This window comes from Talpa occidentalis, unplaced genomic scaffold (genome assembly GCF_014898055.3).
Source record: "Talpa occidentalis isolate TD23 unplaced genomic scaffold, MPIMG_talOcc4v2.1 talOcc4.9, whole genome shotgun sequence".
Classification (NCBI taxonomy): domain Eukaryota; kingdom Metazoa; phylum Chordata; class Mammalia; order Eulipotyphla; family Talpidae; genus Talpa; species Talpa occidentalis.
In genome coordinates this window covers 60,300,855-60,313,374 of record NW_023605305.1, presented here as the reverse complement: position 1 = coordinate 60,313,374, position 12,520 = coordinate 60,300,855, and the positions used below count along the sequence as shown (strand labels likewise).

General features: G+C 36.5%; 1 protein-coding gene across 4 annotated transcripts in view; it reads left to right on the top strand.

Moving 5' to 3' along the window:
• NFIA (nuclear factor I A) overlaps nucleotides 1-12,520 on the top strand; it is a 365,327-nt gene that overhangs the window by 281,054 nt on the left and 71,753 nt on the right. For all 4 annotated transcript variants that reach the window (XM_054691349.1, XM_037498442.2, XM_037498444.2 and 1 more), the window contains exon 7: nucleotides 5,480-5,608. In XM_054691349.1, coding sequence (XP_054547324.1) covers nucleotides 5,480-5,608 — 129 coding nt within the window. The remainder of the gene's footprint in view (nucleotides 1-5,479; nucleotides 5,609-12,520) is intronic.

The following is a 12,520-nucleotide window of genomic DNA, read 5'->3' as shown; positions in this document are numbered from 1 at the left end:
AAATATATACTGCTTAAAAATCTTTCTCAAGCAATGAACAATATTGTACTTTTTTCCCATTCCTGTGGGATTTGCTTCATAATTGTATCTGTGGAGTCCTTGGTCAAAGTGCTTGTTAAATCTCATAATTTGGGAGAGAGGGGAAATTGAAATTATGATCCCGCCCATCTTCTTATTACTCTTTGTGATGTCAAGTTGAAGAAAAAAAAAAACCTCTATTTGTTATAGTAAACCTCAATATTTATTTTTTAATTTTATTCAATCTATTTTGTTATTTATGTTTTTGAAAGGGGGAGTCAGGAAATTAGAAAATTTCAGAAGTATTTTTATGTGATTGGAAATAAACATTTGTTAGCCTCCTTTGTGAGAAGATATCTTAACACTTTCTTGGGATAGGTTTTGGCAAGGGAAACGCCTCACAATATCAGATGGGTTTGCAAAAAGTAATCAAAACTTCTGGAATTTTGGGATGATTCTTGCAAACAGTATATTTGAAGATCATGTTAGTTTTCTGTGCTATATAGCAAAAATACTACACATTTAGCAGTTTAAACAACACACATTTATTTCCTCATGGTTTCCATGGGTCAAGAGTTAGGGCTTAACTTGCCTCTACTGGGAATCTCACAAGACAGCATTCAAATTTTTATGCAGCCTGCATTCCTTTCTGGAGCTTGAGATACTCTTGTGCACTCTTAGGCTTGTTGGCAGAATTCAGTTCCTTATAGCTTTGGGCTAAGGTTTAACTCAGCCTTTTTTTTTTTTTTTAATTGGGGTAACTTTGGTTTATAACATTATATAAGTTTCAAGTGTACAACTTTAGTCTTCAGCATCTATATATACTGTATTATGATCACCACCAAAAATCTAGTTTTCATTTACCCCCACCCCAATCCCCTTCTTGCCCTCTGGTGACTACCACTTTGTTGTCAGAATCTAAGAATTTGTTTTTATTTATTTGCTTTGTTTATCTTCCATATATGAGTGAAATCATCTGGTATTTGTCTTTGTCTGGCTGACTGATTTCACTTAGGATAATCCCCTCAAGTTTTATCCATGTTGTCACAAATGGAAAGATTTCATCTTTTTAATAGCTATATAGTATTCCATTGTGTATATATCATATCTTCTTTATCCATTCATGCATTGATAGACACTGAGATTGTTTCCATATCTCTGTTGTTGTAAGTAATAGTGATACACATATGGCTGGATCTTGTCTTTTATTCTATTCAGCTGCTCTATCTCTTTTGTTTGGAGAATTTAGTCTATTTACATTTATGTTGATTATTGAAAGGTATTGATTTATTGCCATTTTTGTTAATTGTTTTCTGGATGTTTTCATTGTCCCTCTCTTTTCCTTTCTTTTTCTTTCTCTCTTCCCTTGAGATTTGATGGTTAGGTCCTAGCTTTCTTTTTTTTTTTTTAGGTCCTAGATTTCTTAAAACCAGTTATCAGACTAGAGCTAAACTTAGCTCCTAGAGGTCCCTGCAGTTCCCTCCCAAGTGGCCCTCACATAGTCCCTTCTTAGGCATCTTAGTTATTCAAAAGCCAGCAAGAGACTCTCTGACTTCTAGTTCCTCTGTGAAAGGGCTCTCACCTGATTAGATCAGGTCCACCTCAGATTATAACCATTACTCAACTCAGAGTCACCCGATTAAGGACTTTACTTGCATTTGTAAAAATCCTTTCTTTTCTGTAATATAACAATCTAATTATAAGAATTATATTGTCATATTCACAGGTATGAGTCACATTAAAAGGGAGAGAACTATACAATGCATGTACTCCAGTGGCTGAGAACATTAGGGCCATCTTAGAATTCTGTAACAAATATTAATCATGAATCTAACAGAATCTTGGGGAATACTGTATTTGGCCTGTTCGTATAAAGTTTTCCTATGAGACGTCTCACTCACAACTACGCACTAGTCACTTATTGACTAGAATTTCGTGTTGTCCACTGGTCTTTATTTGGGATGACTTTGTAGCTTAGGAAAATGGCAAAATAGAGAAAATTTAGCAAGTGTGAGGGTTAAAAAACCAATGATAACTCAGATTTCTTCTTGAAATCCATATCCTGTTTATCACCACTGAGTTTTTTTATAGCAATCTACTGTAAGAATATCCTATTGAAACAAAACATTACTTTAAATTTTTTCCTCACTCCATAAAATAATTTTATATGTAGAACAGAACTTTGAAGTAATGTTTTGTTTTAGAAGAAGCAGTAGATTACTTTAGGAACATTACTGCTCCTGTATCTATAATCTTTTTTAAAAATCTGATACTTGAAAAAATATATTGAAATTAAAGTTTGGATTCATTCAGAGCCAATCAGTCATTAATTTGTACGGTAATTGTTTAATAACTGTGCATAGCTAACTGCTAAAAGGAATTTTAACACGGAGTTATTTTTAAGTAACATAAAGAAACTAAGTTTGATTTCAAAAACAAAAGCCAAGATTAATGTTCTCTTGCTCTTAACATAAAGCAGTTTACTTGCATTTTGAAATTTCATCTGGTCAATTAAGTATACGAAGCAAATTAACCAAAACATACATTATGCATATGGAGAAAATATTAAAGTATATAATAAGGATGTGTGCTCAATACTAGTCTTTAAAAATTGAAAACACAAAGTAATTTTGAGATTCATGACAGCCTCAGGGTTCATATTACTTGACTGTGATAAATTTAGAAGATTATACATAGTTTGGCTTGTTCTTCTTGCACGCAAACAGTATTTCTCTCTTTAACCCTTTTGAAGAGGATTTGAATTTTGCTGTTTTTGAACCATTTACCAACTTGATCATTCTTCATGCTTTTTATTGCCATAATTTTACATATACTTCTTTAATTTATATTACCCTTTTAAAAGGGCAAATGGTGGATATAAATCATGTCAACATTTCTGCAGTATTTAGAATGGCATGGGTTGGGAAACATGAACTTATCAAAGAAATGATAACTTTTCTTTGAGTCTAACCATTTGCTTTCTATAATAACGTTAGTTCAGATACTGCATTTTATCAGTGATTCCGTTGTCTGAAAAAAATCCTGCCATCTTAAAAGTTTCGACATTTTCGTTTTCTATTCTATTTCTGTTTCATGACACATCATTCAGGCATTTGACTGAATTTAAATCAGTGGACCAGTTAAAAGCCTAAAAATTGGTTTACACAGAAGAGGTTTGAACAAACTGGGAGCTTTGTTTGTGTTTTGGTTCTTTTTATTTTCTTTGAATTTTTAAAAATTTTGAATCTCGGGCCTTCCTGGTTGGTGCAGGGGTTAAAGTCTCAGTACTGTCAAGCTGTTGCCAGCCACTGAAGCATGAGTTCGATCCCCAGCCTTGGAGCTGACCCACATGGCGCAGCAGACCTCTCCTGTATCTTCTGGGGCTCCCCTCAGTAGTGTGTTTCAGTAGACCTGCCTGTTTGCTCCCCACTCTGTCACTGGTGAAACCTCTCACCACCACCCCCTCTGGCCTTGTTCTTGTATGCATAAATAAACACCCAGTTCTTGTATGCATAAATAAATAAAAATAAATCTTTAAATAATGGGCTTAGTTCAAAATAAAAATTTTTTAAATCTCTCTAATGTAGTTATGTGACAATACATTAAATGAGATTACTTGTAGTGAATGTTGCTCTAAAACCTCAATCAGTCCTAATGGTGTTAGGTATTTGGCATGGTTTAACTTTAGTTGCTGATGCAGTTAGCAAACAAGTATAGCTGAAGTCACTTAGTAAATTTTTTAAATTCAAATCACATAAGTGTTGGTCTAGAGTGGATCTGATCTAGATTTGTTAAGCTAGTGTGAAATCATATGCCACTTTATATTGTCCTTACATGTGACTACGCAAATATGCTTCCCATTTTGCAATTTGTTTCTTTTGGGGGGAGTGTCAAAACCCCAAGTTTCGCTATTTTCAACCATCTATTGGTAAAACCACAGACAAAGCTGTGACCTATCCAAGTAGTTTAAATAGTTTTCAGGTCACTTGGTGAGTTCCATTCCTTTGGTAGATATCCTGAAAATAGGGGCAGAGAAAACATGGTCTCTGTCCTTATAGAATCTGTAGTCACACTTGAAGGCTGTGTTGTAGAATCTCATTAAGGAAATATGTGATCAGAAATAACAAGGACATATTTAGATATAGGCCAAACCAACAGCATTTCAGAACAGATCTTTATCTATAAAGTGCTTGGCAAAACGCATGGTACTTAGCAACTGCTCAATAATGGCTATATGCTTGTTTCATTATTATTTTTCTAGTTCACCCAAATAATTCTCATAGGCAGAATGCATCATATGTAGATAATGTGTTCGTCAAATGAGATTTGGTTCTTTTGACATGAAAGCAGACCAATTTTGTGTTGCAAACTTAAGAGAGCCACAATTTGTCCAGTGGTGTGGAGAGTAGGAGACATTTCCTTTATTTTTATATCCAAGTTTTCATTGTTTTTATTGGCACCCTACCAAACTGATAGATGCTTACAGTTGTGTATGTCAGCGTGGTTGCCGAGAACATTACAAATCCAGTAATTACAAGGGGCAATTTTTCCATTATTTTCTTCCTAAAGCATTTCCTATGCTGGAGATGCTATGAAAACGGTGGAAACTACAGTAAAGACACTATTTTTAAAAGCAAGCTTTTATTGTATTTTCTTAGCATAAAAGTGATATATGTTCATCATAGAAAGACAAGTAAGCAAAAAAAGGTCATGAAAATCACCCAGATCTAACACACACAGAGAACTACTGTTATAGTTTATGCATATTTCCTTCCAGTTATTTCTGTGGTACTTAGAAATACATTGCTAAATGGTATCATGGTATAACATTCTATTTTGTAATTGCTTTTTTGAAATTACCATTATGTTACAAATATCTTTCCATGTCATTCCTTTACAATATTTTTCTGCAATGGTTATGCCATATTTATTTAACTAGTCCCCAGTTGTTGGGCATTTAAGATTTTTTTTTTACTGTTATTTTTTTTCCTCTTATAAATAATTCATTGGATGAGCAACTGAGTTGCGATTGTTGAGGGGCCTTTTTAATGTTAAAATAGCGACATTATTTTAAATGTTTAAAGTGTCTTGGTTTTGAAATTAGGTAATTGGTGAGATAAAAATGATTGAGGATGATTGAGGTTGAGGTCTTCATGTTTCTGTGCTTTCCTTTCTGAAGGGTCCCAGAGTCCACAGGCACCTAAGAACTTTCAGGAAACACTGGGACACTTTATAATTAGAGAAGATCAATAATCCCCAAATGAACTGTGATTTAGAAGAATAACTTGAAATCAATTATAGACTGACCTCCCAGTCTGTTTCTCTGACAAATTCAAGTCAATTCAAAGAAATTTTTGGTACACGGGTGGATTCTTTTTTTTAATTCTTTAAGTTTTATCTTTCAGCACATGGCTGTTGTTCCATGAATTAAAATATACTTATCATCCATTCTTCTTGCCAGGAATGCCATCTCCAACCACACTGAAGAAGTCGGAGAAGTCTGGTTTCAGCAGCCCCTCCCCTTCACAGACCTCCTCCCTGGGAACTGCATTCACCCAGCACCACCGACCTGTCATTACAGGACCCAGAGGTGAGCTGCTCCACAGACACCCTTGGGTGGGCTTCAATCATGACCCAGGACCAAAGTAGCAATTTCACAGACAATGAGAGCTACCCTAGTGAGGCCTGAGTGTTCTAATTCCTCATCCATGGGGACAACTTTGGAATGTTAAGGAGCAAAAAGATTTGGTGTGAAACCCTTGATCCTTACCTAAAGCAAAAAAAGGAGTCAAACCTGTTTCTCTATCATTGGATGTTGCAAAGAGATGAGGGGAAATGTGAATTGAACCAACATCAAATTTGTCTTACAAGTTGTACAAGAGGTATGTATGTGTGTATCAGAGAGAGAGAGAGAGAGAGAGAGAGAGAGAGTGTGTGTTAGGCGATTATGTTTTTGTTTAGTCGTTTACCTGTTTTCAAGTAATAGCCTTTTTTCATCCTTTCATCCCTGCTGATTCCCTTTCCTGGAAACCTGATTTCAATATGTGGTGTTTTGCATTGAGGTTGTTTGTATCACGGTGTTGACGAGCAGTCTTCATTCACCCCTTTTGAAGTGGTAGATAGTTTGTCTGGTTTTCATTGCAATGTTTTCATTATTTTTGTCTTGTGTGCTTTTAAGTTTATTATTAAAATGTGTCCACAAGAAATATGATTTGTATTTCACATTAAAGACAAGCTTTAAACCTCGGGAGAATGTCAGCAAATCACTTAACTTGATCTTATTGCAAGATGAAAATATTTATTAGTTTGTTTATGAAATTCCCACAGTAGGAATATGAATAATTGTAACCACGTTTGCTTTCTTCCATCAGATTTTCGTTTAGGTAGGTCTGTGATCTACCAGCTGGCATCATAAAACATCCTAGAAAGTTATGGTCTCTTGTCTACCGTGACATATGCCTGGGGAAACTGATATTTCTTACATTAATCCCAATGTTAGTCCCACAAATCTGAAGCCCTTCATGAATACTCTGTGTGCATATAAGGGAGACCTGGCAGTTGAGACAGCTGTCCAGTGCACATGCAGAAAACTCATAGAGGAAAACATAAGTACTCTGACTATTGCGTGGAAGCCACATATATGTCCACAATTATGAAAACCCCCTTGTTCCATCTTGAAACATCTTGGCATTGCTGGCACAACTTTTTTGTAAGATCCCACATTGTTTCACATGTGTGGTATAATCAGAATAATCAGAGAGGCAATAGATATAATTTGAAAACCTTGCATCTGAATTGGATTATACAACCCTAGAATAAGACTTTTTAAATGGGGGTAGTATTATGATCTATCCTCATAGTCAGCATTCATTAAAAATCTATGGTGGGAAATAAGAAATTTGAAACCAGATTCATATCTAAGCCATATTTTTGGTCTCAGGGAGGTAAGGTATATGCTGTTTCTCGTCTTTTCTATGATCAGGTTAACCTATTCTATATCTGAAATGAATGTTAAAAGCAGCAATTTCTGCGGGACCTCAAAAAAGTAGACTGTGGACTTTCACTCTTTCATTTAACAAGAGTTTACTGAGTCACCATATAGACACAGGTAATTAATGGTTCCTGTCCTCATAGAGCATACAATCTAATGCAGGAGAAGTACAGAAGAGAAAATAAGCATTTAACAGATGATATGGAATGTGCTATTGTTTATCACTCTATATCAAGTAAGAGGCTCCAAAGAGTAGATAATATTCATGTCAGACCTTAGAAGATGCTTATATGAATACAGGAACACTCCAAGCAAAGGAAAGATCCATTGTGTAGCAAAGTAATAAGGAAAAACAACAAGCTAGCAATCAGGATGGCAGAGTAAGCTACTGCTTAACATTTCTACTGACCTGGGTTTTATGATACCCTCACCAATAAAATGAGACAATACAACTGTTTCATGAACTTTCTCTCCCAACCTTGTGTTCTTACATAGTAACTGCAATAAAACAATGTTTTTAGAGACTCTCGAGGAACATATAGCAATGTGCCTATTTATTCAATAGATATTATGTGTCCTTATTTGTATTTTGCCTTTAAATCCATAGTTCTAGAAATTATTATAACTATCTTAGCATTTATCCATGGGTATGTGATTGGGACCTTCTTCATGCTAATCGACTAAGCACATTTGCTAAAATGACTCACACTGGGTTGAACCAGAGTGGATCTTCTTAGCTTACAAAACAATGAGTTTTTATCTATTCATATTCATGAAACAGTTTGAGGAAATGAATGAGAAAGATGCCTAGTTGAAAAGTCATGGAGTACCAAAGGTTCTTTGTTTTTACTAGAATACAAGATGGTGCCCAGCATCCTCGGTTCTCCTTTCTGGAAAGTCTACTCAGGTACCCACTCTTCCCACACCCTGTCCCCTTTAGTGGCCTGGTGAAGGGAAATGGATAGTCGAGATGAAACTCTTCATTGGCATCTTAGTGGTAAGAATCATAGAGTTGAGCAAAGATAACATAAGACATTCTTTGGTTGAGATATTTTTCAAAGGTTGGCATTCCACGTCTTAAGAAACTTTGCTATATAGGTACCATATTCCCTTTCATCCTCTCTGAACCAATTGGAAAACTAATACTTGGAACGATAGCACATTCGAGACAATAAGTTCATGTGTTGGGGAGATGAGGTTATATTTAAGGAGAAAGAGTCTGACTGAGGGAGGCTGTGTGAAATAAATGTGACCTGTGTGCATGAAGAATTCAATCTCACATGTTCTTTTGTTGTGGAGAGTTGCCACAACCTGAAATGGTACATCATTAGAGAACCCACAAAGACTATCAAACTTCCAATGGGCTTGGAAGAAAAGAGAGCTAATTCTTTGATAATCAGGTACCTGGGGAAAGGAGCAAAGGAAGAGGGAAAGGGAAACTGTCTGCTGTACTCTCGCTTGGGGTCATAGGGCATATTCGCCTCTTAACACCAGGTTGCAAGTCTTCTGCCTTCCTTAAAATTTCTTCAAATTTCTTCTGGGAATAACTTGACTAGACAAACACTACTTAGTAAGCAATAACCGTGTAACATATTTCAATGTCCAGGCCAAAGGTGATATTTTAACTACAGCAAATATTGAATTACAGCATAGCAAGGTCACTTCACTGAAAAAATTATGGCCCTATATTTTACACAAATATAAACTATTTAGAAATTTGGTGGCCACTTTTCTCAAAGGAGCCCTTTCTTTGAAGATTGTAAAGGAAAGGTAGAAAAAAAAATCAGACCTTGAAGGGAGACAGCAGAGTATTTATTAGTAGTGAAGCATAAAATCTTGGGAGTCAGATGGGCTAATGTGGTGAATCCTGTCTCTACTACATTTACAAATTGTGTGTACCTGGCACATTTCTTTATTTCTCTGAGCTATAGGTAATTTATTTATAAATTGGAGATCATAATCTTTACCCATCTCCTTATAAGGAATAAATAAAATCATGTATTTGTAGTAATTCGCACAGTAATTGGAGTCAGAGTATTTACTCAGTAATGCAATTAAATTACCATTTTCATCCAGGCTTTGAAAATCTCTCGCAGTCACTACTGCCTTCACCTATCAACATTTTACCCATTCCCAAGTCCAACTCAAGCACTACTTTCTACATGAAGCCTCCTCATCTGTCTCCCTAAATTTGTGTAGCCTTACATGTCTGCAAATTTCATCCACCCATGCTATCTTGCTGTGTTAGTGAAAGTCATGTCTTGTTACTTGCCTAGAATGAAACCACCAAAAGGAAAAGCTCTAACTTATCCTTTTTGATGTCTTCATTGTACCTCACACCGTTTTATGCCCAAATACTGATTGAATGAATAAAAAGTACTCAAATTGTACATAAATGTATACAAAAGACTTTCACCTCCTCCTCAAAACTGATGGCTTCTCATTGCTTCAGAAGACATATGTGTAATAGTTTGTGCAGAACTTCTTTAAAAAAGAATGTCCCAGATGGAGAAGAACCATAGCCTGTCATCCAAGGGAAACTTTTGCATGATTATATTGAAAGCTCTGGTTTTTCTTGGTTTATACTTTTCTAATCACTTTCCTATTTATATTGTGAAGGTAAGACATACAGCTTCTTAAAACTAAACCCCCTCTCTGTTACGGGCTTTCTTTGTGCCTTTGATAAATAACCTTGTGGCCTCAGTTTGGCCATCTGTATCATGGGAATAAAACTTTGCCACCTACATTATTGAAATTAGGTAAAGGGGTTAAAGTATTTTGGCATATCCTGGGAAGCAAGGAAGATATTAAGTTTCAGTAAAGGCATTTCTACATAGTTATACGCTATTACAATTACTGTATACTTTTAGAGTAAAGATTGGACTTTGAAAGACTTTCCTTTACTAGCACTTAAAATTTTAACCATAGTAAAATATTTAATCATGACAATTTATCTTTAAACTTTGTTCTTCCTTTTACCTTTTCAAAGAGCTATAAATTTAACTTATGGGTTAAAGGGCCTGACTCCATTTGAGAATCATCTGCAGTAATCATTGGTAATATTTTACAGTTTCTTGAAACTTAATTTTCTCCCGGAAGTCTGTGTTGTTTTCAAAAATAACATGATGAACAATTCTTAATTTAAATGTTCAGCTCTAAGTAAAGCAACTCTGTTCTTTAAGGATTTAGAAATGGGACAGGACCTGCACTATCCTTATTGGGAGGCAGAGATAATTGGCAAATATGCACCTAGTGAGCTTTATCTGAAGGCACAAGATTTCACAGAAGTGCTCAATGAATCTTCTGGCCTACTTTGTTCTCTGTATCAGCTAAGAATGTGTGGGCTGCAAGTAACAGAAACTGTATAAACAAGTATTTGAATCAGGAGTGTTGTCATCACAATATGTACCTCTTCATGGTGAGACCTCCTGGTCACAATATGACCACTGCACTCCTGCCATGCACCTGCATTCAAAGCAGAAGGAAGGGAAAAGGCAAGTAGTGTCTGTCAACTCATTCTGCCACCTTTTGTAGAGTCTTAAACAACATGTCTACATAATCACCTCTAACTGCAAGGGATGCTGGAAATATCTAGATTTTTAGCTAAGCATATTGCTACTGTATAAAATTATGGCTTTACATATAGGTAAATTGGGCAGAAATATGCTGGTTAATAGTTAACAAAATATTTCAAGTTGTTGTACAGATGAGAAATCTGAGCTGGCTAGAGCCAAGACCAGAAATCAAGTCTCCAGCACAGTGCCTTTTTCAACATATCAGTAGTGTCTGCCTTTTTCTCTCTTGCTGGAACAAATAAGTTTCATTTATTTAAATAGTTTGTTTTCGGGCCTCCCCGGTGGCGCAGCGGTTAAGCGCTGGGTTGCGAAGCTGCCTGCAGTCTCTGCAGCGCCAGTTCCATCCCCGGGCACCGGGTGAGGGTCCCACATGGCGTGCAGACCTCTCCTGCCGCCCACTGCTCCTCTCAGCAGTGTACTTCGTCAGTCTGCCTGCTCTGTTCCCCACTCTGACTCTGGTGAATTTTTTCACCCTCCCACGCTTCTGACTGTACCCAGTGCTTGTATAAATAAATAAATAAATCTTTAAAAAAAATAGTTTGTTTTCTAATTTTTTTTTTAGCAGCCAAAGGCGTACCAGTCATTTAGATCCTTCAATAGTATGACACAGCCCATGTTATTTTTTAAATAACAGCCATTATTAAGTCACTTGACCTTTTTTATTAGCCCATGAAGCCTTGCTGCTGGTAAACACAGGGTTTCTATTAAGTGTGAGTCACTTCACATACAATTTTTGAGCTTCATTTGCCTCTTTTCAATATTGAACTGAGCTTGCAGACTCCCATTACTGCCTGAGGACACATTCACCTTTTCCACAAATATTTATCAAGTCCTCATAATGTATGAGGTACGCTACTAGTTGCTGAATAGAGTGACAAGAGAAGCTTAGATTCTGGCCCCAGAGTGCTAACCTTCCAGTGCATGACAGGATGAGAAAACTAGCAGTTGAGGTACTGTGACCTGAGTAGACAGGGTGCTCGAGGGCATCCCAGGAAAGAACTATCAATGCATTTGCTACTGCATGCACCCAAGCAAGAAAAATGAACCCTGTCCTCAGAGCACCTTCTAGTTTTAAACCTGCAAAACAAAGCAACAGCAAAGATATGCTGTTGATAACTTAAGTAGTGAAGAATTAAGATCTACAGAATGGGAGCATGAGGTGACCCCCCCACTTTTGGATGAGTCCAAAAATATTTATATACGGAGAGAGTTTCAAAGTAAGATTACCCTGATTCTGAAAATATGCATAGGATATACTAAAACAATAGCCATATAAACCAAAGATTTACTGCACAGCTTTCAGAGAATCATGCCAGTTTCTGTTTAGAGAGGGTGTCAGAAGTTTATACGTCCTATAAACCTCTTTCAGTCCATGAGCTTCATGGCCCAAACAGGGATCCTACACTTCGTGATGAAACATCTTAGGGTCTGTAGTTAATATCTCCTAGTCTGGCCCAGAAAAATATATAAGTAAGTTGACCTTCTAGAAGTTGAGGTCACCAGGAAAGGTTGGAGGAGTGTGGTTTCATAGATGATACTAGAGGAACAAGGAAGGAGAAAAGAGGAGAAGTAGAGCCCTAGATATCAGGGCCCAGTAGCGCAAGGACCACATCTTTATTTTTCCTTCCTTGCCAGCCTTGGACCTGGCTTTAGGACAACACTCAGTAAACATACATTGACTAAATGATTGAGTGCATGAATTTGATGGAAGGTAATAGGGGGTTCTATCTGTCCCATGCGTTATAATAATCATGTAATATTCAGGTGTGTGTGTGTTTTGCAGCATTTAGGGAAATGCATTGCATGGTAAACCAGTGCTCAACATGTATTTGTTTAGTTTTAATTAAGAGCTTCCACCTTGATAGGCAGTAAGAGAAATCCAAGTTCAAAGTGATTTCGTCCCCTATTTGCCTGAATAGCCATGGCCCCTTTATAA